Raw genomic sequence first — 27,360 nt, 5'->3', positions numbered from 1 at the left:
AAATGAGAGATGGTTTTTGGACATGTGATATTGATTAGCAATGGTATTGGCCTATGAAACCTATTTACAAGTTAGTGCCACGAGTAAACATATTGTTATATTGTAAGTTTTTATGTGCTTATTAATTAAATTTAAATATGGTTACATAATCATTATTCTATTTTATAAGGTAGAATGGATGTTAACTTATTGTTCTTACTTTTATATTTTAATATAATATGTATATTATGATTTTTTTTAATCTAAAAAATATTTGTAATTTTATTAATAAAAACAAAATTGAAATGTAACAAATTTGAATTTTATTATTTTAATTACTTTTTAACTTTTTATGGACACCACAACATTTCCCTTGGGCTCTATATTAATTTTAACCAACTTGTAAATGTTTACCAATTTAAGTAATTAAATTGAACATTATTATATAAATTCAATGTATTAAACTACCATGTAAAATTGTTTAAAAACTTTCTTACATTACATCTACACATACATTACATCTACACATTACCCGACATATTAATATAAATTCAACACATTAAACCACTAAGTAAAAATGTTTACAAACTTTCATACATTACATCTACACATTACCCGACATATTAACATAAATTCAACATATTAAACCACCATGTAAAAATGTTTACAAACTTTCTTACATTATTACATCTATACATTACCCCTATATTAAACTGTAGGGCACAATTACCCTTATACATTATTACATCTATACAGTACCCCTATACATTATTACATCTATATATTAAGCTGTCGCGCACAATTACCAATTACCGCACAAATGACCACAAATTTTTTTCACAATTACCCTTATACAAGCACAAATGACCACAATTACCCTTATACAAGCACAAATGACCACAATTTTTTCCCTAGCTTAATGCAAAACAGAATTCCCTTAAATACGGTTATTGAGTTTTCCTAAAGAATTACACCAAGCACAAATCAGAATTCCCTTAAATACGGTTATTGAGTTTTCCTCAAGAATTACACCAAGCACAAATGACCACAAATTTTCTTCAAGCTTAATGCAAAACAGAATTCCCTTAAATACGGTTAATTGATTTTTCCTAAACAATTACACCATTTCGACAATTTAATTAATTATAATGCTGGGAACAAACCACAAATAATCATTAAATTACTTGTCCCACATTTTTTCACGTTATATAAACAGATAATTTATTGTTATATAAATAAATATTCATTACTTACCTCTTTGTGCTCTGCACTTAACCTAACCTGAAAGGAGTTGACAAAATCTCCAATATTATTAATCAACAGACACGGTGAGATGCTGCGTATATGAAAAATGATCCCTGGTAATTTGAATGTTCAATGAAATCATTTGTTTATTGTGCTATGCTAATAAGAAGGTTATTTGGATATTTTGTAAACAACATTATCCCCACATTTTGGACTTGACCTCATTTCATTGTCATACAGCCTACATAATATATGAAATAGATGTTATTTAGTCAGTAGGTTCTCAGAATCACTACAAACAAACCAGATCTCTGAAGTAAAATTTACTGTCAATAAGTTATGAAAAGCCCTAGAAGCCGCACTATAAACAAACCATAACTTTAGAGTAAAATTTATAGTGAACGAGTTATCAAAATCCCTACAAGCAAGAACGTTCGATATTTTGTAAACAACATTATCCCCACATTTTGGACATGACCTCATTTCATTATCAGACAGCCTACATAATATATGAAATAGATGTTATTTAGTCAGTAAGTTATCAGAATCACTACAAACAGACCAGAACTTTGAAGTAAAATTTATAGTCAATAAGTTATGAAAAGCCCTAGAATCAGCACTATAAACAAACCAGAACTTTGGAGTAAAATTTATAGGGAACGAGTTATCAAAATCCTTACAAGCAAGAACGTTATAGTAAGGTTTATAGGTAAATCCTCAATTAGCACTACAAACCAGAACTTTGTAGTAAGATTCATAGGTAAATCTTCAATTTATTGTAGCATTTATTCTATAATTTAGAGTAGCATGTTTAGTCTCATGTTGTAAAAACAAATCAGCACATTCACCTCAGCCAAACTGGTATTTTATCACAGGTGGCTCCCCAAATTAGAAGATAACCCCTGTGGTTTCCATATCACTGGTTACAGTCTCATTTACATAAGATAAATAGTAAATAACTAGGTTTGAACGTCCCCGAGACTACGGATGGGAACCATTAGCTTAAGTATCCAAATACTTTTTAAGAGCTAAGTCAAGCTACCACAATACCAAGACTGAAGTAAATGGAATAGGAATATTTTTTAATCATTTATATATTTAGATCTAATAGGATCATGTAAGTAACAAATGATAAAATATCTAACATCAAAACTGGTGTTATCCAGATTTCTCAAACCGTTATCTACATGCAATATTGACTGTTTGCATCACATGTACTCTGGCAGCTCAACCAGCATTCGTTATACATTTCCTATAACAACATATGACGGATACAATATCAACATGAACAGGTCGACGACAAGAATTCAAGGAAGAGGTGACAAAAAAACCGCAAGCTTTCATGGTAGTCAAATGCTAACTGCAAATAACACAACACCATAAGATCTCTCTCGTTGTACCTCTATCCCTCATACACAGACATGTTCAGAGGCAAAAGCTAACCGGTTCAAGTAATTTGTCCATCATGAAAAGATTGTATAATAGAACTGAAGACCCATACAATTTAATTATCCTGAATTTAACTAGCTTCATGTGAAGTTGATTGATCTATAGCGTGTTAGAGTCCACATCATTCACCATAAACCTGGTCTACAAAAGCTAAATGAAAAAATGTAAGGTGCCATTGTATAGCATTTAAAATTCAACAGGTTCAAGCTACAACTTAATTAAAGAAACAACTCAGCATAAAAGTATGATAAGTTTATCACCAGGAGACTTTGGTAAGCAGTCCCTCTGAGATTCACATGAGCCCCTGCTAATGGCAGATAGAATACAAAACTGATATAAGCCAGTTATATATTCTCACTGGGAAACTGAAAGATAGTAATTTCTGGTATTGAAGCTTCATCAACACAAGCTAAATTACAATACTACTACTAAACTGTGATGATCATGCAACCAGTTACCATCATTTTGCAATGAAATGATCACAGCACTAATATATAAAGGCCATATCCAGCTGATGTCAAGACTGGAACAGAACAATTTTAACTAGTTTTTCCTTAACACACCCATACATTGATTGAATCAAACAATGTCGCATCTGTCTTCCAGCAAACCACTGAAAGGCAAATAATGGGAGCAACAATGATGATGCTTCATTGCAGGAGCTGAATGAATTCCTCTACTTCAGTCTCCTGGAATTCTACCTGGCATCCACAACCAAGCATTGTACACAGCATGACAATCCACTTCTTAGATGATAGCCAGCTTCTTCATAGTGGCAGCATCTTTATACATCCAGTTGTCCACACGTTCTGCATCTAGAAGATCAGTGCAAGATTTTATTTTCACTGTTATAATGTTGCAGATCCCAGATATTCCCAGACAGTCGGCAAAAGCCAGATAGATGACGCCAATAGTCATATTCACAGAAATCTCAAGCAATACCTTAGAACTCCGGTTAAGTCGTACACCATTCCCAAATACTATTGAAGACAAGGCATTTTGTCTAACTGCACTCTATTTGTTGATATGTTTGAAGGAACTACAAGCTATAAAATGAACGATTACATTGCAAGAAATGTAGACAAGTTATGTTAAACTAACCAAGGCCATGATTTAGGCTCTGGATTAAAATAAGCAAAAGTATGGCCTAACCTTGATCACCCTGATGTATACCAGCCAGAGTCCTGCATACTGTGCTTCTGGGAGCAGAATGAATTTGCCAATACTACATACCAACTTATAACTAAATTGCTCAGCTTGGGCCTATCAGAAAAATAATCCAAGCATTCTGCATAAATATTGAACATTCTACATATATGTAGTGTATCTACATATATTATATGTAAATGTAGAAAATATACTTCTGTATTTGCTATGCCTGCAATGTAAAATGACTCCCAGGATTCACACTTGAAGTCCCAAATCTGTCACAGGGGTCTACTGTAAGTTGTAATAGATAAGGGCTGCCACCCTGACTGATGATGGGATAGCCACCGTCTCTTATCGATTGCCAGCTGCAGCATATGTATAATTTCTCCGATTTTAAGATTTTTCAAACAACATGACTTCAACATCAAAGCTGCATGATACCTGCTCACACAAATGAATGATCATATTTTAAATATTTCAATAATTTTCAATTTTAAAGGTGAAACCATAAATTAAAATAGTACAATCGAGCATAAAACTAAAAGGGTAAATAAATCAGTTTGCAAGCTAATGATAAAACTTAGACTTACCGCCTCTCTGATTTCATTATTGTGTCACGTCCTTCAAAACTTGAAAGATATTTATGAAACTCCTCCCAGGCTTCCTTGGGATAGTTATCATGCATATTACAAGGATCCACACATTTCCAAAGACTAGTAGCACGAGGAAGATATAATGGGGATGCTCCGCCAGCCCTCATTATTACAATTTCTTTTTGCTCAACAGCCTTCCCCAATAACTCATGGATGTCAAAATTAGAAATATGCATCTCTTGATATTTTATGCAATCTTCAATATTACCTATTGAAGGTACCATCATATTCTGTTTCAATGTCTCTATGGCCTGCAAAATAATCCTTATTTGAGCCCCAGTATCGCTATGCTCTGGAGGTAGCAGCCATCTTCCTATTGGATGCACCTGAGCAGAGGTGTTTAGATTTAAATTTCCTGGATTAGTAGGTGTCTGTTCTGGAGAAATTTTTTGATGCATTTGATTTGAAACATAACATCCACCTTGTACATTATGATTTTGTTGTATAGTCCCCGAGTCAAAAGAGGTGGCTGTCCTTGATATGGGAAGGTTCTCCATAGATAAACTACTTGTAATAGGTGGACGAAGATTAGGCCTTGGGTTAGGAAAAATATCTGGCCGCACTTTAGGATGAAATGAATTTCTTTCAGCTCCATAACCTTTCCCGTGAGGAGGAGGAAATGAGCTGAACTTCATAGATGGGTTGATAGAAGAATTGGGGTCAGTTGGAATCTGCTTAGCATTATTATAGTGAACATTCATAGAGTGTTGTAAAGAGGATAGAGTCCCCATAGGATTAGTAGTTTCCAATGCACTAAAATGTGAATGCGCTGGAAAGTTACCTTCAGATGTTATGACAGGAAATTTCATTCCTGGAAAGTGATTTGAGTTACCAGAATGTGCCTGCCCATTTGGATGCCCTGACACTGATATATGGTTATGTAAAGAGGGCAAGGCTCCCATAGCATTAGAATTTCCCAGCACACTAACATGTGAATTGGATCGAAAGTTGGCCTCCGATGTTATGACAGGAGATTTCTTTCCTGGAGAGCGTATTAAATTACGAGCTTGTCCCTGACCATTTAGATGCCCTGTGATAGGTATATGGTTATGTAAAGAGGATAAAGATCCCACAGCATTAGAATTTCCTAATGCACTAGCATGTAAATGATATGGAAAGCTAAATTCAGATGTGACAACGGGAGGTTTTGTTCCTGCAAACCCCATTGAGATATCATGCTGTTCTTGCCCATTTGGATGTCCTGTAACTGGGATATGCCTCGACAATTTCTGTTGAAACTGAGCAGCTTCTTGAAAGTTAGATTCCATAGAATGAGAAGTTGTGTTGCTTGTAAACACTCCTGGCATGGATTGCATGCTCTGAGAAACTGCAGATTTGAAATTTAATTCTGAGAATGAGAGAATTTTCTCCAAGGGCTCTGTTTTTGGAACATCTGTTTTCGGAACATCATTTGAAACATTAGAATTACCCTTTTTCTCTGTTTGTTCAGAGTCCTGCAGAGAATTTTGAAGGGCCGGCTCACCCCTTGCTAAATTGGCCCAAAGCCAAATACTCTTCGCTGCTCCAATAAGAGGAGCAGATACATGTTGGGCAGGACGTGCCAACAGTACATTGTACCTCCTAAGTCGGAGCTGATGAAGTGCATTAGAAAAATCACGGTCTCCAGAAATAAGCATATAATTTGCTGGTGCAGGATTGTCCACTGCCCAGAACAACATGTCAACTAGAATTTTTTTATCACTTGCATCCTTAACACCTGTATCGTATCATGGAAACAAAGTTAACAAATGCCCATGGAGCCTAATGAATCAGATATATTTACTCTAAAAATGCAAAAAAGAAAAAGTGACTCACAATGGACCATTTGACAATAAACACCTTCCACATGAACAATAAAATGAAACAAGTGTGCCATCATTTAATGATACAGGAAAACAATCTAGAAAATAATAAGAAATCCAAACTTTGAAGTCCTTTATGCAAGAATAACACCCATTTCAATGTGCAAAAACATACGTTAAAAGCCAATTTTAGCCCAAGATAAAGTACTATTATCCATGAGCATTACAATTATAAAAGCTTGTACCAGAAATAAAAAAATGTATCAAGAACACAATCTGTAAGAAGGTAACTACAGTCAGTCTGAAGATAATACTTGGAAATCGACACTGGAATTGCAAGGAGCAAGAAATCACAATAGGAGTGTCAAGAGAAGCTAGAAGTTGGGGGTAGCAGAGCAGGAGGAATGAAACAAACTAATCTCATTATTAGTTTTAGTCATGTTACAAGAGTTGGGATGGAAGGGATAGATAAAGAGTGGTGTTGATGATTTTCTAAATTTGAGGACTTGGAGATCCATCAAAAATAGGATTTTCAATTTTGAAAAAAGATATGAACATAAACTAACACATGAATAATTAATTATAATAGACTTATATTTTTTTAAATTAAAAATACATAAATGCAATATAACGGTCAGCATCAATGGCCAAAAAGACACATACTTTCCGGCTGACCCTGCCACAAGCATCACTAATCACAGTGGGTTCATCCCCAGATCCATCCCCACAATGACATCCAATTTTGAGACAGGTCCCAGCCAAATCCTGGAAGCTGAGCCACTCAATCCATGAATTCAACATAAACTAAATCTACATAAGCTATCCAACTGACACATATAGTAACCTTGATTTCTGACATCAAAATGTAATGTACTCTCCAAATTAATTGCCCAAGGAAGGAAGCAGTAGCCTATTTAACCCCGTAGGCTATAGTCATTTCAAAAAGGGGAATTATAATTTAATGTTACTTAGGTAACATTAGATAATAAAAATTAGATTGGGGCAAATGGAGGGAAACTTACAAGACACTCAAATTTGAATTTAGGAGGGAAAAGCCCCAAAGAGAAACTATAAAAAGAAGGAGAGTCATTATGATCATCATGGATTGTTATTCTTTTTTATTTCGGGCTGAGGCTCTATAAGGTTTTATGAACCCTTTCTCTGATTGGTTTCGGTGGTGAAAGATTCCACCCTAGCCAATCTTACCACTTCTCTTCTTACAGTCAACCAAATTCTGGCTGGAGTTTATCTTTCTGAGGCGGCGAATATTGAAGACTACCTTTCTGAGGCAACGAAAGGCTGGAGTATGCCTCTAGGCTCTCTGAGGCAGGCAGAGGCTGGGACCCATTTTTCTGATACAGCTAGGGGCCAAGAAGCAATTGGTCTGAAGCGGAAACCTAATTCCCGAGGCAGCGAAGGCAGCAACCCAATTTCCCGAGGCAGCAAAGGCTGGAACTTAATTTCTTAAGGCAGCAAGGGCTGGAGCCTAATTTCATGAGGCAGCGTGGTGCTGAAGGGCAGCGGATGAGACTGGCTGAGACAGCGGTGGGGCTAATTTCTAGCCTTCTACAACAGCAATGGGCATAAGGATACTTTCAGGACAATGAGGAGCCTAAGGGGCCACAATAAAGAGGCAGCAAGGATCTACGTAGTAGTGGCTGACTAGGGCCTGAGGCAGCCAGGGTGAATAACAGTACAGGGCAGCAAGTGAGGCTGCCTGGAGTGATCCTGTGGCGGCAAGGCCAAGACAGGGCCCTAATTTGTGTCTTCAGCTATTGATGGATAAAGCAGGATTGGCTACAGCTTAGTAAGCTATATTTGTGTTGACATCTGTGGATGTTTATTTGCTTGTTGAATTGGACCTACTTATAGTGGTTGCTTGTGGAAGCAATTGTTGTTTGAGTTCTTTGTTATACTACTTGCGCATTCAATAAAAATACTCACTGTTTCTATACTACTTGTTAATCGCTGTCACCAGGATTGTGCAAAGCTAGGTCAGGCTTGGACACCCCTTGGAATAGTTTATAGATTGATGAGTATTGCAACACTGCTATGAAATACAATTCTGTCACGCGTTTTACTGAAACCCTAACTCAGAATTGCATCCCAAAGGTAACCTCACTAAGAGAGATATCACAGTGGTATCAGAGTTGTGCATCCTGTCAGCCTGTGAATATATGATTTCTGGATGCTTCCAGAGGATAGGGGAAATGTTACAATCAGGAAAAGGAAGAGTAGCAACAACCATACAGATTCAGTCATGGCAGATAGGGAAGAGCAACCACCAGAGATCTTGGGGGAGCTAGCAAGAGGGCAGCAGCAACAATGGTGATAGTGGATCTAATGGAGGCAACCAGAGTCGAACAGAGGGAAGCAACAACTATATTCCTGGCCCTTTTAACATCCCTGCACAAACTAACACAGGGGCAACCAGTAAGAGGACCCCTAGACCTCTTCTACCCCAGTTTCTCAACGGTCAGGGAGCAGTAAACCAAGAACCATCAAAACAGAATGAAGATTTTTTAGACTATTTCTGGGCGTATGCGTCACTGGGAAAGGATGTTCGAGCAGATATGACCTTTACAGAGTTCAGTGACATTAAGTACAGAAATAGGCCCAGAGATCATACTAGGGGCACACAGCAGGACTCTAATCTACTACGCAAGGTAGGGAAACTGCCCATCCCATCCTTCGATGGGTCATCCAAATACTTTGCAAGGTCTTGGGTACAGAAGTTAGACACTTACTTCCAACTTAACCCAATGTTGGAAGCAGAAGCCATCAAATTTGCCACCCTGCATTTGGAAGGAGAATCTCACAAATGGTGGTACCACGGATTGGTCACCCTCGGGCATTCAATACTTCTTACATGGATTTCACAGAAAGGCTGAATCTTGATAGACCAGTTGTTACACAGTAATTTGTCACTATCCTCATCTCAATCCCTCTGCTGTGTCATGTATCAAATAAACATGTTCATATCTTCCCACTCATGTAAGAAGATTAAGCAAATGCTCTCTAATGCTGAAGATTGACCCCTTTTTTACTAAGTTCCTGCATCGTCGCTAGTAAACCCTTAAAATCCACGATGGTTCTCTGTCATGCACTATATCGTTGCGACGTCGTCGCTAGCCCCCAATGCATGACCCGCGACGATCCAGATTTGGCGAATTAGTTCAAACAGTCGACTTCTAGATGTTTCTAGAGCTGGTTGTTGGGTCAGTTTGGGTCGCCTTTCCGCCTCTGGGATGGTGGTTTTGTCTTTTGTGCTACCTTCCTTGAGGATAAGCTCCCTCTCCCTCGTTTCATGGAGGCTCCTCCTCCTATAAAATCACTCACCATTGCTGTGATTTGCTAGTTCCTTAGTTGCTAGTTAGTTCTTTTGGTTGTACAATGCTGCTGCTGCTTTTGAGTTTGGTAGATAGTTGGTGTGAGTGTAACAAGTGTGGGATTGTGGGATTGCTTTATAGTTTGCAAGAAGGTCTGGAGTGCCCTTAACCTTGTGTAAAGCTTGTGAATGAGAGAGAGAGAGAGATTGCTATTTGGGAGACCCATCTTTGAGAGTGAATGCTTGAAGAAACACACTGGTTGGGCCTTCTGAGAAGGCTTGCGACGTCAAGACTTGGTTGTAAGCTTTGCTCTTGATTTATCATTAATACAATCAATGATGATTTCCTATGTCTTGTATGTAATTTACTTGATAGCTCATGACTTCTTGACTTTATGAGTAAATAGATTGATGTTGTTTCTCGGTTATGTGTTCTGTTGTTTCTTTGTGGTGTTTCAGGTTGATCGTTTGTTAAGGAGAAGGAAACGGAAGCTGGAGCAGCCCAACGGAACTTCATCAACCACCGGTTTGAGGTAGGCCTCCAACAATGACTATTTAAGGGATTTAATTGTCCTTGTTGTGACTAGACCCACTCTAGGGCTAGAGGGGTTGCCTATGTCCGCAGAGGGAACACTTTCCTGCATCACAAGTTGGCGACTCCGCTAGGGAGTCCTTTGCATGTTTCTTCTCTTGTTTGCTCTTGTTTTGGTTTTGATTTGGTGTCTCTTGAATTTTGGGGATAAACTATCAGTCTTTTCGATTACCTGGGTCAATCTGGGAAATCCCTCTATTGTCTGTAGGATTGACTGGCTTTTGTTTGGGAGTTTCTTGTTCGTCTGTCATTATTTTTAAGATCGTCGCTGAAGATAGCCTAACAGTCGCGACGACATCGCTGATGTTATAGCTTTTTACCCGTGACTATTTGCCTTTCATCTTGGGTTGCTAGTTTAATTCCCGCGACGACTCCTGAAATTGGACCGTCGCTGAAAACAGGTGTACTTTAGCGATTGGGCTCTAGTTGTCAGTGTAACACTTGCGACGGTCTCTAGTTGCCAGTGTAACACTTGCGACGGTATCTAGTTGTCAGTGTAACACTAGCAACTAGTCTCTAGTTGTCAGTGTAACACCCGTGACGATTCCTGTAAAGTTGTTTTTACAACTTTACCTCCTGAATTCATCAATCTTGTTTATCCCCTATTGTTTCTTGTCTCTCATTAGCTTGTTTTAATTGCTTTTGGTTAGGGTACTATCTCTTTGATTTCATTGAGTGAGTCTTGTGTTTTTAGACCATGTGACCTGGCCCTTTAGAAGTTTCGTCGAGAAACCGTTTGCTTGGGTTACTTGTCTGTTCAAGGTTCATCCACAACCGTCTTGTGATTTGCTTGAGGCTTTTTCGCTGCTTGTTTTCTTGCTGGTTGATTTTTAGTGTCGATTATTGAACCAATTTTTTATGTTGATTCGATTTCTTCACTACCAAGCATAGATAACTATTGTTTGGACCGATCAGTTCACACTTGCTTGTTTGTCTCTTTAAATTCAAAACAAGAAAAACTAAAGGATTGCATTGCATTCATTTGATATACGAAAGTGAAAGTATATGTGCATTTCAAATTTTCGTGTTTGAAAAATTGAAAAGAGAACTCTAAATCTTTCATTAGTAATATCGATGCATCGTGAGATTAGTATGTTAATGCATGGTGTTTCTTAGTGTTTGCATTCGCTTGTCTTGGTTTGGGAATGAACTCTCTACCTTTCTGTAAGTAGGTGTTCATCGAAATGAAAGATGTTTTACTCATTCTAGCTGCATCCTAGGTTTTTTTATATACATACGGTAGGGCCTAGAAATTGAAACATAATTCAAGATCAACTCTAAAATGAACTTAATGAACTTAACAACGCATTGGAACATAACACACACTATTTAGAGGTCTAAGCTAGAGACGTGCTCTGGCATCGTTAAGCCTAGTCACTATTGTTTTCACTCAAGGTTGGGTGATTCCTCCTTCTGTGACTTAATAGCAGTCTAGTAAGGAATTGTGCTCCCAGTACCGTCGAGTATATGTTGGGAGACCCCACTAGGTTATCATCCTATATCCTTAGGAAGCCGTGTCTGCCGCCTTGCAAACCGTAACGCACCGAACATAGCATTCGGGAAGATTGACTGTCGTACGGAAAGTCCTTGGTTTTCATATGATTGCCAAGGTGTATATGCAATTTTACGGGTTGTTTGGTAAACCTTTTGCCTAGTTCTATAGAGTAGTCACTTTCGTTCATTTTCAAACTCCTTAAAAGAAAAGGTCCATCTGAGCACTTGTCCTTTCAGGCTCATTAAACCTAGAAAGAGATAGAATCACATTTTCGTCCTTTCTCGGCTCTTGAAACATGAAAAGGTCAAGTTTTGTTCCTGTGTCATAAAATTTACTGCCCACAACATATTCCTAGTAACAGATCGAGTTCTTGGTTGTGATAAGAGTGTTTTCAGGCTCGTTCTCGATGGCAACTTTCACCGAGTCTACCGGCCCAGGTCTTCCCCCAGATGGAAATCCTGGTCCGTTTCCGCCTTTTGGAAATATTGGTGCTCCATATATGGTAACTTTGTCTTTGCCTGGGTTAACCATCAGTTTGCCTGTGTGGTTGTTTTCAACCTCGGTGGTCCCGAGCGTCATGAATCCTGTTCCACCATCTCATTTGTCTGAACCACGACATGTTGATTCCAAGGTTGAGCCTACGCCTTCTTCCCCTGTTTCTCTGCCTTCCTCTCCTCTTTCGCCTGGTGAAAGTTACATATCTAGTAACCAAGAGACTAAGAAGAAGAAGAAGAAGACGAAGAAGTCCGATAAGCGCGAGGCCGCCCGTGCAACTATTTCTCCGAGTACATCTCAGGTCGTACCACCCTCTGCTCCTCTGCAAAAGGTTAAGTTTCCTTGTAAATTGTGGAAGGATGACCATCTTCTTCGTGACTGTCCTGCTATTCCGAGGATATTAGAAGTTTGGTCTCACGATCCAGCTCGTCCCTCATTGTCCTCTGAAGCTCATGACGATGCTACCCTATCAACTGGCAGCGGTAAGAAGAAAGCGAAGATTCAATTCCCCTGTAGACTGTGTGAAGGCAACCATCCCCTTCACCTTTGTCCGCTCATGGATAAAGCTTCCGCCATTTTGGAAAGTCTTACAGCTTCTTCAACCCAACTTCCCGTTGGTTATCAGAGGCTCTCTTCAGACCCTCTCCCCATCGACAAAGAGATTGACTTAGATTCTTCTCTTGTTCGTCCTCCTCCTTCCGAGCCTGGTTGTGCTCAGCCTGTTCTGGACCAACCATTGGTCGGAGAGAGTGTCGACTTGGGTTCACCACATGTTGATCACTCTGTTTCGAAAGAGCGTCATGCTCATGTTCTTCTCGTCTCGTCAGGTTCTCCAGAGTCCGAAAACGACCCTCCTATCCCCGCTAATCAAGAGAGTCCTTCTTCGGTTCCTATAGAGCAAGGGGGCAATCATACGATTCCCCCACCAAGTAGTTCGGTCGTTTCCTTCGACTGGAGTCACTTGACTGCTTTCCGCCTTCCATCCTATGTGCCTTTCCAGATTACAGTACATGCCTATAATAAGGCAGTACCTGGCACTGTCTTGGATGAGGGTGCATCTATCAGTCTTATGCCTTCCACTACTTGGCAAGCTTTGGGCTCCCCACAGCTTGTGCCAGTCACACAGAATTTGCTGGCATTTGACGGAAGAACCAGTCAACCTTTAGGGATCCTTCCAAAGTTCCCTGTTACTTTGGGAGGCAAAACCGTCTATATAGATGTAATGGTTGTCCAAGGTGCTTTAGATTTTAGTCTTCTCCTTGGCCGTGACTATGTTTATGCCATGGGGGCCCTTGTCTCTTCACTTTTCCGTGTGGTTTGTTTTCCACACGATGGAAGAATGGTGACCATCGATCAATTATCGTTCTTTAGTCCCCCGGTGCCTCCTGCGTAGCTATCATCCCCCATCGGTTCTTATCCGCAAGCAGTACCTTCTTTGCCACAGGTCAATTATGTGGCTACCCGTTCCGTCTCCACCTCTGCTGATGATCATGCAGATGGCCTCGTACATCATGTACTGGGGCCATTGGAACCCAATCTGTCATTGGTGCATCATGACATGTATTCCTCCCGGAGTGCGTTTCTTCCATCCCGCGAAGACCTCTCGGGAGCCATGTTCTCTTATGGCCCATGAACAGGAGTTCTGAGGATGGTTCATTTCCTGTGTCAACCTCGTTAAAAAATGAAACAAGGAGTCCTGAGGATGGTTCATTTCCTGTGTCAACCTCGTTAAAAAATGAAACAAGGAGTCCCGAGGATGGTTCATTTCCTGTGTCAACCTCGTTAAAAAATGAAATAAGGAGTGTTGAGGAAAGTTCTTGATCTTGTGTCAACCTCATTAAAAAATGAAATAAGGAGTGTTGAGGAAAGTTCTTGATCTTGTGTCAACCTCGTTAAAAAATGAAGCAAGGAGTCCCGAGGATAGTTTGTCCCTATGTCAACCTCGTTAAAAAATGAAACAAGGGGTGTGGAGCATAGTTCCTTGTCTTGTGTCAAGCTCGTTAACAAATGAAACAAGGGTTATGAGGATAGTTCTTTTACTGTGTCAACCTCATTAAAAAATGAAACACCTCCCTTTCCAAATCGAGTCTTTGATTAAGATCTCGTAAAATCCAAGTCGAGTCTTTCCAAGATCTCGAAAGTGAACCTTCATTCCATCCACCTTGTTGAATGCAATGAAGCTTGGGGGGCATGTACCTCGATTTGCGTCATTATGCCTGGGGGCATGCGAACTCATAACAAGCATAGTTTTTCGTTTCAAGCTTGTGTAAACATGAAACCGAATCCAAGCAGAGTTCTCCATGGTTCAAGCTTGTGTAAAAATGAACCCATAGCCAATTTACACCTCGTGATTGCCGTTTTTATCCACTAAATTATGCTAGATGAGCCATGGTTGTTTCATTCTATCGCCACCATCTCTTTGGCCAATCATATGCTTTCACTTGGTTGTTTTTTCTTTTCTTGAGGAACCGCAATGATGAGTGGTTTTATTAGCCAACGTCTTGACCGTTACATGTTTTGAGTAGTTCCACCATTTCCGAAACTAGTTGCTACCCTTTATACTACTCGTTCCTCCAGGACGAGTCACCTTTAAGCTCTTTTTTGACTCGTAAAAGATGAAAAGATTGCCGAGTATTTTTCCCTTCTTAACTCGTTACAGAGAATAAAAATGGCGGTCCGCTTTCAGCTCTTTTTCGACCATATAAATGTGAAAATATAGCCGGACTTTTATCGTTTCAAGTTCGATTTTGGTTATGAAACGACGTGTCTTCGATCGTTTTTTTACTTTTTCAAATCGGGACCACTAATTACGAAAAGTACTCCTTGATTGTAATGGTGAAGTAGTTCTCTCAAATATTGTTTTATACTTTTTCGGGCTCGAGAGACACAAATCTACGAAAAATGACCCCCTTGGAGTTTTCTTTTCCATGTGTTTTTCAAACTCTCTAAATATGAGAAAGACTCCGAGTTTTGCCTATGTCAGACTCGTTAAACCCTGATGACATTGAACTCATCACCATGACGAGACTCGAGCTTCTCCTCCCTAGGGCTCGTTAAACTATCACTAGGTTGGATTCGTCCGGAGGTCTAACTTATATTACAAGCATATGCTATCTCCTTCAAGCTTGTTTTCAAAAATAATTGGGGTACTCGCTACCGATGGTGGGGGGAAATTTGGAAGTCATCATTGGTTACCTACAACAGTGAGTCACTCTTAAACATCGACACTTTTGCTTCTTGTCGGGTTGAGATATCCATGCATCGTCATTTGGCCTTCCGGGGTTTTGGGTTGCCATTTCACCTCATTCCATCTGATCCATGTTGTCTCCATCAAGCCTCTAATCCTTTAGTACCTAAATGCTGCCACCCTTCGGAGTTGTGTCGCTGACATGTTCAAAAGTATAATCCTTCTGCAGTTCACATCCTTACCTCCTCCTCTGATACTCTGCTTCACCATCTACCACTTGTTCCTTATCTCGTGTCATTGATGGGGGAAACATTATGGCCCTCCTACAACAGATCATCTCCTGTCGACGCCAACTCATTATCTAGGAGATTGATCTAGAGATCCCCTTCGGTACCTTGGAGCTTGAATGTCTCAATGGCACGTTCTTCGCGCATGACGATAGACTTTCCTCATTGGTCGTCGATTGGGTGATTCCACGAGTGTTCGACTTCAGCTCATTTTTCGCACTTGGTGGATTGTACTGGACAATACCTTGAGAACCATCGGCATTATTGGTGGTTTCTCTCGCGCTTGTTAACGGTTTTCATCATTGACCGATAATCAAGCGACTTTCTATCATGCTCGACCTCAAAACATCTGTTTGCATGCTAGAACTTATACTATGATCGGTTAGGTTTCAAGACCCCAAACTAAGATTACACATGTTCGGGCTGCGTGGATTGGTTCGTGGTATATGACTCTTTGATGGATGGCTGTGACCATACCTGAGTCTTCATGGATGGCTACGACCATACCTTTGTCATTATACATGGTCTTATCAACTGGGTGGCTGCGTCCAACCACAGACCAAGTTTGTATGTCTTTTAGATGGTTGCGCCCATGCCTAAACTACATGTATTTCACTATCAGAGATATCAGTTGTACTTGCGCCTGCAGGTTCTTCCAGGTGGTGTTCCAGTTCAGACAGTTTTGTAAAGCATTTCACCCCTCCCACTCTCTCGAGCTTCATGCTTTAGGGGGCATCTGTTACACAGTAATTTGTCACTGTCCTCATCTCAGTCCCTCTGTTGTGTCATGTATCAAATAAACATGTTCATATCTTCCCACTCATGTAAGAAGATTAAGCAAATGCTCTCTGATGCTAAAGATTGACCCTTTTTTACTAAGTTCCTGCATCGTCGCTAGTAAACCCTTAAAATCCATGACGGTTCTCTATCATGCACTGTATCGTTGCGACGTCGTCGCTAGTCCCCAGTTCATGACCCGCGACGATCCAGATTTGGCGAATTAGTTCAAACAGTCGGCCTTCTAGATGTTTCTAGAGCTGGTTGTTGGGTCAGTTTGGGTCGCCTTTCCGCCTCTAGGATGGTGGTTCCGTCTTTTGTGCTACCTTCCTTGAGGATAAGCTCCCTCTCCCTCGTTTCATGGAGGCTCCTCCTCCTATAAAATCACTCACCATTGCTATGACATGCTAGTTCCTTAGTTGCTAGTTAGTTCTTTTGGTTGTACAGTGTTGTTGTTGCTTTTGAGTTTGGTAGATAGTTGGTATGAGTGTGACAAGTGTGGGATTGTTTTATAGTTTGCAAAAAGGTGTGGAGTGCCCTTAACCTTTTGTAAAGCTTGCGAATGAGAGAGAGAGAGAGAGAGAGAGAGAGATTGCTATTTGGGAGACCCATCTTTGAGAGTGAATGCTTGAAGAAACACACTAGTTGGACCCTCTGAGAAGGCTTGCGACGTCAAGACTTAGTTGTAAGCTTTGCTCTTGATTTATCATTAATACAATCAATGATGATTTCCTATGTCTTATATGCAATTTACTTGATAGCTCATGACTTCTTGACTTTATGAGTAAATAGATCGTTGTTGTTTCTCGGTTACGTGCTCTGTTGTTTCTTTGTGGTGTTTCAGGTTGATCGCTTGTTAAGGAGAAGGAAACAGAAGCTGGAGCGGCCCAACGGAACTTCATCAAGCACCGGTTTGAGGTAGGCCTCCAACGATGACTATTTAAGGGAATTAATTGTTGTTTTGTCCTTGTTGTGACTAGACCCACTCTAGGGCTAGAGGGGTTGCCTCTGTCCGTAGAGGGAACACTTCCCTGCATCACACGGGTTTCACAGGAAGGATCCAGAGATACACTACATGGGGCTAGCACAGCTCAAGCAAACAGGAACACCAGATGCTTATACTTTAAAATTTCAGCGAGTCGTTGTTATGGTGATAGACATCTAAACAAAAAATGATCATGCTCTTCACTAAATGTTTAACCAAACCACTTGTGTGGTTGGGTCAAGGCCTTCAAACCCACCACCTTACAAGGTGCCATCACTAGGACACGAGACATAGAAGATGTCATACCTAGAGATGAATTTCAATCCAAAGCGCTCATTCACTCATAAGAACAAAGATAAGAGGCCATTTCAGAGAGAGTGAGTTGGAAAGGACAGGTTGGATGACGAGACTCGGAGCAAGCTGCGAAGGAGAAAACTTTGGTTCAATTGCAAGGAACCATGGGAACCAGGGTCACAAATGCTTGGGCAATGGAAAGGTCGAAAACTTTGGTTCAATTGCAAGGAACCATGGGAACCAGGGTCACAAATGCTTGGGCAATGGAAAGGTCCACTATATTAAGGTGTTGTCAAAAAGTGACGATGAAGAAGATACAAGGCCAGCACGCAGCAATGAGCCTAGCATTTCAGAGGGGGAGCAGTCCCATGAGGAAGCTAAGGGGGCTGACAGGGCTTGTACAGGTATTAAGGGTGATGCTATCGCCACTCTTTCTGGAGTCCCTGGTACTACACCTTCAGGATCAGGGGAGTCATACAAGGTCAATGAATCACAGCGTTGGTAGATGGCAAGGCAACTCACAATTTCATCAATGCCACCTTGGTGGCAAAGAGAGGTCTTTCCTCAAAAGAGCTTGAGAGCTTTAACATTGTAGTGGCTGATGGATACATCATGACATGCACACAAAGGGTTCCATGATTGAACTTGACACTAGGCAATTACACATTGACCAATGACTTCTATGTAGTGGATCTTGCAGACACCAATGTTGTATTGGGGGCACAATGGTTATACTCGTTGGGGAAGTTCTCAATGAACTACTAGGTAATGAAGATGGAATTCAACGCCTCAAATGGAAAAAAGGTAGTGTTGAGGGATATCTCCATAGGCGCTCCTCAAACTATATCAGCTAAGAGAATTGAGGTTTTAGTTTGTAGTGTGCGAAAGCGGGTGCCTGTGCAAGCGAACAACATGAGGAAGTGGGTGGTGCCGAGTACTCTGTTACTGCTCATCATTCTCAGATTTACACCACAACACAGTCCCCATCTAAGAGCCAATGTGGAGGAAGCAAGCCCTGCTAACGAGAATGCAAGTCGTCCGAAGGTGGAAGGCATCGGTGAAGCCATCCCTGATGCACTCACTACAGATATAAGTGTTGCATAGAGGGAATCAGAACCTATTTCTCGAAAGGCATTGTGAGTCAATGGCCAGAAATTTGGGTTCCAGGAAGAGGTTTCAAAACTGATGGACACCCTCATCAACTCTCTTAACAGCAACGAGGATATTACATTTTTCATTTGGGCATCCAGTTCCCATTCAGAAGTATTGTGAATCCATATACAAGACAATATGCAGAAAAAAAAGGATAGTGTTGTTTTGCAATGTCCCACTTGGAAGCAGGGATCAAACAATGACTACTACTGATACAAAGGATGTTCTTGGAGTTGGTACCATAGAACAGGTCATGAAAATAGCCAATAAAGGAGCAGATATTATTCGAATCACTGTTCAGGAAAAAAAAGGAGATGCTTGCTATGACATTAAAAATACCCTTGTACAGAAGGGCTATGATATTCCTCTTGTGGCAGACATCCATTTTGCTACTTCAATTCCATTGCATGTGGCAAAATGTTTTGATAAGATCCATGTTAATCCTAGAAATTTCGCTGACAGGTGAGCCCAGTTTCGAAAACTAGAATACACAGAGGAAGACTCCCAGAAGGAGCTTGAACACATTGAAGAGGTTTTCACACCATTGGTGGAGAAATGCAAGAATTATGGAAGGGCAATGCAAATTGGAACAAACCATGGAAGTCTTTCCACTCGTATTATGAGTTACTATGGTGATTCTCCCAAGGGTATGGTGGAATCAACATTTGAATTTGCACACATTTGTTGGATAATTTTGTGTTTTCAATGAAAGCAAGCAATCCTATAGTCATGGTTCAAGCATACTATTTACTTGTGGACACTGGACATGTATGTCCAAGGATGGGATTATCCATTGCATTTCAAAGTTAATGAAGTTGGTGAAGGTGAAGATGGACACATAAGTCTACAATTGGCATTGGAACACTTTTGCAGGATGGTTTGGGTGATACTATTTGAGTTTCCCTTACAGAACCCCCAGAAGAGGAGATTAATCCCTATAGAAGACGTGCAAATCTTGGGATGCAAGCTATAAAGCTAGGCAAAGGAGTGGCTCCTTTCGAGGAAAAGCGTTATCATTACTTTACTTTCCAACATAGGACTGGCCAACTTCCAGTATTGAAGAAGGGTGATGAGGTGGATTTTAGAGGAGCTTGGCATAATGATGGTTTTGTTCTAATGTCAATGTCCCTTGACCAGTTGAAGACAATAGAGAAGCTAATTTGTAAGGCTTTAGATATGATTTGTCAAATTGCAGAAGGGGATCCTAATGAATCAAATGCAAGGGGAAAAACATATGTAGAGTCAAAATCAAAAACAGATACTGAAAGGAAAAAAAAGTATGTCAAGTTCTTGAATGAGTTTGGCAAGTCAATAAAGCCTGGAATAATTGAGGATGCCTCAAGCAAGAACCGCCTGGCAACAAACTGGCATCGTTGGACCAAGGTCCAATACATATCAAGAATGAAACCGGGCCAGAAAGACCTATATTGCATCCAGTGTTACTTGGGAGCAGGAGCGAAAGCGGGGAGCGGGAGCGAAAACAGGTGCGGGAGCAACATTTTCAAAAGCTCCCAGTTTGGGGGCAAATCCTGGAGCGTTTTTTATTTAATATATATATTTTTTATATTTTTCTATTTTGATACATATATGTCAACAAAAACATGTAGAATTATGAATTAGATATAAAAAAACATAGGAAGAAAAATAACAATAAACAACAATAACAACAACAACAAAAAACATAGATTGAACCATATAACAACAATCATCTAGAAGTTATAATCTTCATCAACCATGTCCAAAGTTGGGGTTTTGAGTGTGACACTCAACCACTTAAGGAAGTGAGACCCCTCATAGAAGTCTATAAATTAAGGAGGCTTGGATTCAATGGGAGGCATCAATTGGAGATCAATTCATTCTGTTTTGAGCGATAGATCTGAAGGCTTTAAGACCCCATTTTCTCTTGCCAGTTTTGGTGGTCAAAGATTCCACCCAAGTTGGTTTTCCTTCTCCTTTTACCTCTGTTCGGGCACAGGAATCTTTTGAAGGGAAAAATGGATTGTTCTGGGCACCTTCTCTGTGGCATTAAGTACCTTTCTTAAGGCAGCGAGTTCATAGGAGCATCAACTCCTGAAGCAGCGAAGTTCACTGGGCTCATTCTGTGGTAGTGGGTTCCTTTCCTAAGGCAGCGAGTTCATGCGGACATCATTCCTGAGACAATGAATCCATTTGAATTTAATTCAGTGACAGTGAGTTAATTTTCTGAGGCAACGAGTTCACTTTGTATCATCTCTGTGGCAACGAATCTTCTGTGCACGGTATCCTGAGCTAACGTGTCATTCTGGGTATTGTTCTTGTGATAGTGTGTCATTATGGGCACCTTTAATAAGCAGCGAGTTCACTTGGGCCTCATTCTATGACAATGAATTCATTTCCTGAGACAGCGAGTTCCATGTGATTGAAGTAACAGTCTTTTCTGACCTGCAGAGTACAACTAGGTTCTGCGGCTAATTAAGAAGCACAGTTGAGGAAAGAGTGAGGTTCGTGGAAGACCGTCCACTCTTCGCTATCAAGGGTAGTCTTTATAATTGAATTCTGCAATCATTAGGCAGCCGTCGGCCTGGATTATAATAGTGAGTTGAACTGGTTGAAAGTATTAGTGCTGCATATTATAGTAGGTAGGACAGAGCTAGTTGAATTGAATTTATTCCTGTGGATTGGACAGTGGAAACTTGGTTGACAATTTTCAAATTGAATCTTCTGTATTGAAGTTATTGGTATATTATATATTCACCATCCTATCAATGGCTAATGCTTGAATATTGCACATTGTTGCCTACTGTACTGTTATTTGGCATCTTATTCTTTATATTATTATGAAAGCTGGATCAGAGTGTCAGTAGCACTTGTTGTATTAGAAAAAGGGTACAGTAACCTCAACAAACCCTAGGGAAAAATTACCCTAGAACACTACAGTGGTTTCAGAGCACAAGCATCCTGCCAGCTTGTGGTGTATGCTAGTTTATGCCTCCTGAGGATACCAGCCAAGGTTGCACAAAACGGGGAAACGGGTACGAGTTTCCGAAACGGGAACCGATACGAAACGCGATACCAGCCAAGGTTGCACAAAACGGGGAAACGGGTACGAGTTTCCGAAACGGGAACCGATACGAAACGCGACCTCCCCAAATTTTGGAAACGGGAAAACGCATATATATATATATATATATATATATATATTTTAAGACATTTAAGAAATATGTGCAATCATAAAGCATATATGATACATTCTAATTTATTACATTATGATAAAATTGTCAATTGTCAATGCATAAACTATAAGTCTCTAAATTTACATCACATTTACTCATGAATGATCACATAATGAAAATAGAAATATCCAAAACCAGCCACGAGAAATTCCTAATTTCTTGTCTCGTGCTTGATTGGGAGTCTCCTCCTACATAATCGAACAACCTTAGTGCTCTTGATTAAATACAAGTTTCATACCCTAGTACCCTACATGCTCTTGATTATTGGGAGTCTCCCCTGCATAGAGGGCTTGGTTCTCTTGATTAAATACAAGTTCCATACCCTAGTACATGACAAAATCCAATGGAAACATTGCAATCCCCCCAATCCTGAAATCCTGAAAAACAGATAAGTCTGCTGGATTTTGAGTGAGATCTAAAATTCTACTTTCTCCATATGAAATCCAATGAGGGCGAAACCACTCTCAAACATCCTGAGTCATTTCATGGTAATGTTAAAAATTTAAGTAAAAGGATGAAAATGAAAAATAAAGAAAGGAGAATATCACTTTTATTTTTCATTTTCATCCTTCTACTTTAAAAATTTAACATTACCATGAATTGCACATGCCTCAAACTTCCTGATGAACTGCATATCAACACTAGGGAAAAAGTTCACTTTTATAACTTTAGACAGGAATCTAGAAGCAAAATTCCTCGGACGTAGTATGAGAGGATTGATAGCTGTCAGATGACGCTGAGATTCACTAAGAGTGAAGCTGATCCAAACCATTGTTTGAAGGTTGTGGATGATAAATCTCTCATACCCGCACCTTCTAAGGATGACCTATTTCAAACAGGTGCAGACCCTCTCACTTGCAGAAGTAAGAGGGAGTTGGATTCCAAATGTGGAATAATAAACTGCAAGCCTATGACTGCCTCGTGGATCTTAAACTTTCAGAAGTTATATGGTAGTGATGTCAGACCAGAAATGCCTCTGAGTTTCATAAACTCATTTGCGTTGATGTTCTTTGTGAACTTCCGTTCGAACATATGCTTCGCAGTTAGCATGGTGAGCTCATATTTGATTAAGCCTCACTGGATTGATGCCTAGAATCTTCTGAGATATCTTCGGGGCACAATCTCTCATGGATTGGGATACACTGCCTAATTATTCGAATGTTGACTGGGCAGGTAGTGTGGAGGATCACTAGAGCACTTCTCAGTGCTGGTTCTATTTGGATTCTGCTTCAATATCATGGACGAGCAGGAAGCAGAAGTCGGTTGCTATGAGCACCACCGAGACCAATACCTAGCTACAAGTATGATCTCGTGTGAAGCCGCATTGCAAAAGCTCTTAAGTGAGCTGTTTGTACACATGATGAATACCACTATGATTCTTTGTGACAACCATTGGTGGGATTTGATTATTGAGGAATCTCGTATTCGATGATTGCTCCAGCAGATAGACATCAAATACCGCCTTATCTAGGATATGGTAAGTCGATGAGCAAGGAGGCTCCATCACACTGAGATGATGTACAGGCCGCTACACTTTGTCAAAGCCCCGGGGAAAGATCAAATCTGTGATTTTCCCGAACGACTTGGAGTCGTCGAGAGACCCTTGTCAAAGGGTCCTGCATGTTGCATACATTGAGCTCTGGGAGCTCTGGGGGCTTGGGGTTCTTATTGGAGCAACATACGACCACATGGCGACTCACCCTCCCCTGGTGGTGTGCTATGGAATAGGATGATTAGTTCGATGATGTGTTCTCCATGGCGATTAAGGATGGGATGATTCGCTCTCCTGTGGACAAGATGATTCGCTCTCCTGTGGACAAGATGATTCGCTCTCTTGTGGGACAGGATGATTCGCTCTCCTATGGACAGGATTATTCGCTCTCCTATGGACAAGATGATTCGCTCTCTTGTGGGACAGGATGATTCGCTCTCCTGTGGACAGGATGAATAGTTCCCCTATCGAGGCATCCTACCCATGCAGTCCGGGACTCATGGGAAGTACCTCTCATCTGATCAATGAGAGGTACATCTCATCTGGGACCAGTGAGAGTGGTACATACTCTGAAACTGACTTCGAGTCAGTAGAGGACTGGTCTGGGACTAGTGGTACACACTCTGAGACTGACCTCGGGTCAATGGAGAATGGTATGAGACATTCTCGATCAATTCTTCTTCTTCATGATTCAGTTGAGAGCAAAGTTGAGCACGCAGAGCTGAGCAGAGCAGTGCAGGACACTGTTGGCAGAGATAGTATAGTCAGACATATGGATCAGCGGATGGAGTTCTCCCTAGTTGAGAGGGAGTGTTAAAATTGGCAACTAGGGCCAAACTCCATGTGGGACATCTTATTTATGGCAGCTGGTATTTTTATTGGATCCCTCTCATCGAGAGGTGTAGGATTGATCTAAAGATCATCCAATTTCGTCAAGTATTCATGGAGTTATGAATTTATTTGTGTTATAAGACAAATTGTCAAGTCGGCCAGCAACTTGAGTGGGCTCAGAAGCCCAATAGACATGTCTATTCATCATCTACGTTTTATTATAAATAGAAGAGGACTTGAAGTAATTTGACACACTCATGTGATCTCCTCCTCTCCACATCTTTGGGCTTTTGGTGAAGGAGAGACACTGAGAGTATACGCTGGCCTATGATACCCTATTTCTAAAACGCAGCTATGAAAGAAGCCCTAAAAATTGTCATGGAGAAGACTAATACGCAGCAAGAAGAAGGCTCATGCAATCAAGGAGAAAGATCTCATTACAGTCATGTCCAAGAAGAAACCTACACTGGTATGGTAGAACAAGACGCAGGATCCTAGCCGCAATAGCTAATGCCCTAGCCGCAGTACGCTGCAAGCTTATGAGGAAATCTAAACACAACAAGGAGACTTGTTCACGCAGTCATGGGAGACATGTTCACGCAGTTAGAGGAGACATGTTCACGCAATCAGAGAAGATAAGAACTTGGCATCCTCCTCCGAAATTTCGATGGCTATAGGTGCAGGAAGACATGGTACAAGTCTCGGATGTCTAGCAGATCGAATACTTCTTATGGGTGAAACAACCTCGGACATTCCTCTGCTCGTGGATTGGCATGATCTCGGACCAATATTTCATCACAGGTAGACAAGGCTTCAGATACACAATAAGTCGTTGCCATGATAACAGTGAATCCATCTCGATGAAGGGTAATGATCTCAGCGTCTCAAATCTGGGTGGATCTATCTTAGATCAGCCATTGTATATGGATCTCGGTGCTACTTCATTCTCGAATTACTTGTGAGCATAAGGTATCCGCAGATGAAGTGAACTGAACTCGGGTATAGGGACCCGCATTCAAGGGTGATAGATCTCATTAAGGAGTTATAGATCCGCATTGAATTAAGGTATCGTATTAGGTGCAGTCATGTTTAGATTTCAGAAGTGTGATGAGGAAGCAGTGTTGACCAAAGTTCTGAACTAAATACACTCTTGACATACCTATGACTAGAAGTAGAAGAGAGCTCGGACGAGGGTACCATATTGTCTTGGCATATAAATCTCGATGGCATACCTGTAGCAGCCCAAACACAATGAACAAGTAGTGATAGAACTGTAACTCTCGACATACTATCTCTGCAGAACCGTGTTGATGGAATGAGTTTCCATGATGCACAGTATTCAGATCTGTGATCTCAATTTGAATATCAGTACCGTACACTTGCTCAGCATATTAATATGCAGTCACAATGACAAAGATCATAAACAGTAATGTTTATGATGGTTACAGTCTCAACATAATGAGAATGATGAAGATGAACAGTCTCAGCAGGATGATGAATGAAACAGCATGATGATGAATGATACAGCATGATGGGCATGTTAGTAAGGAACAGCATGATGATGAGAACAGATGAGAGCAGCTCAGTTATCAAGGTCCAGCACTGTGATGGTACAGCATGGTGCTACACGGTAAGGTGCAACAAATGGACGAAATACAACACTATGATAGGTGAAGGAGTCACCTTAGAGAATCAGTTGAAGCAATATGTCTTCAACTGATCTCATGCAGATATCAAAAGTCAAAGTGTTGACTTCTATTGTAAATGTACTATCTCTCTCACTTTCTCTGCTGAACTTTGGAAAACATAAAAGAAGAATTGATCAAGGGTTTCCCCACATTGGGGTTTGTCCCTGGCTAGCGCCACATCTTGTGTCCTCGTGTCTTGGCTTGTCTTTTGCGATGTATATTTCTATTCTATCTGCAGTTTACTTTAATGCTGATGTGATTGCTAATCTGGGAAAAATATTGAGCTCACTGTGAAAATTGAAATAAATTGCTCTAGCATAGAATATACCTAAAATTAACAACCAGACATTCAACAAACTCAAGGAAAATGAGCTTGTGCCCAGTACTAGCCCTTCCTGATTTAGGCCAACAATTTGTATTAGAGTGTGATGCATCCGAAGAAGGAATAGGAGCCGTCCTAATGCAAAAATGTCATCCAATCACATTCGAAAGTCAGAAGCTAGAAGATATAGAGAGACTTTACTCCATATATGACAAAGAAATGTTGGCCATCATGCATGCATTGGCAAAGTTCAGACAATATCTAGTAGGTAACAAATTCGTAGTCAAGACTGACCACAATAGCCTGCGACATTTTTTGGGGCAAAAGGACCTGAAAGATCATCAAGAGAAATGGGATATTCAAGCCTATGATTTCGACATTGAATATGTGAAAGGGAAGAAGAACATGGTAGTTGATGCTCTTTCTAGGAAACCAACAGCTTGTACCCTCATGAAGCTCACAGGAGATTAGAAGGCAGATTTATCTGGCAAATATGCTAAGAACCAGTTTGCTTGCACATTTTTCAACAAAATTATCCAGGATGACAAGTACAAAATAGTGGATAACATCATCTACTATAAAGACAGAATATATTTGGTTCCTGAATCTACACTTAAGGAAAAAATTATGAAGGTTATGCATGATATTCCTTCAGTCAGACACCAGGGGTTCTTTAAGACATACCGACAAATTCGAGAGCGATTCTCATGGAAGGGACTTAAGGAAGATGTGATGAAGTATGTCAGAGAATCCCTGACATGTCAGCAAAATAAGGTTGAGCATGCACCTCCTGAAGGGCTTCTCCAACCTCTGCCCATTCCAGAACAGAGATGGGAAAGCATATCGATGGATTTTATTACAAGATTACCCAAGGCCTGGGGAAAGAATTGTATATACATTGTGGTGGACCGTTAGACTAAATCTGCGCATTTCTTTGTGATATCAA

General features: G+C 40.5%; 1 protein-coding gene and 1 pseudogene across 3 annotated transcripts in view; one reads left to right on the top strand and one right to left on the bottom strand.

The window, feature by feature from the left end:
* Positions 1 to 2,828: 2,828 nt before the first annotated feature.
* LOC149221867 (uncharacterized) overlaps positions 2,829 to 27,360 on the bottom strand; it is a 30,875-nt gene continuing 6,343 nt past the window's right edge. For 2 of the 3 annotated variants that reach the window (XM_089385255.1, XM_089385256.1), the window contains exons 2-3: positions 4,413 to 6,192; positions 2,829 to 4,263 (exon numbers count right to left, since the gene is read on the bottom strand). In XM_089385255.1, coding sequence (XP_089241381.1) covers positions 4,101 to 4,263; positions 4,413 to 6,192 — 1,943 coding nt within the window. In that variant the 3' untranslated portion in view covers positions 2,829 to 4,100. The remainder of the gene's footprint in view (positions 4,264 to 4,412; positions 6,193 to 27,360) is intronic. The other variant, XR_016249397.1, reaches the window with a different exon arrangement.
* Positions 18,492 to 25,906, top strand: LOC149221868 (4-hydroxy-3-methylbut-2-en-1-yl diphosphate synthase (ferredoxin), chloroplastic pseudogene; annotated as a pseudogene).

The sequence above is a fragment of the Pinus tabuliformis genome, chromosome Q, assembly GCF_031772625.1.
Source record: "Pinus tabuliformis cultivar Carrire ecotype Pingquan chromosome Q, CPIR1, whole genome shotgun sequence".
NCBI classification, from domain to species: domain Eukaryota; kingdom Viridiplantae; phylum Streptophyta; class Pinopsida; order Pinales; family Pinaceae; genus Pinus; species Pinus tabuliformis.
This window is presented reverse-complemented; position numbering and strand designations above follow the sequence as displayed.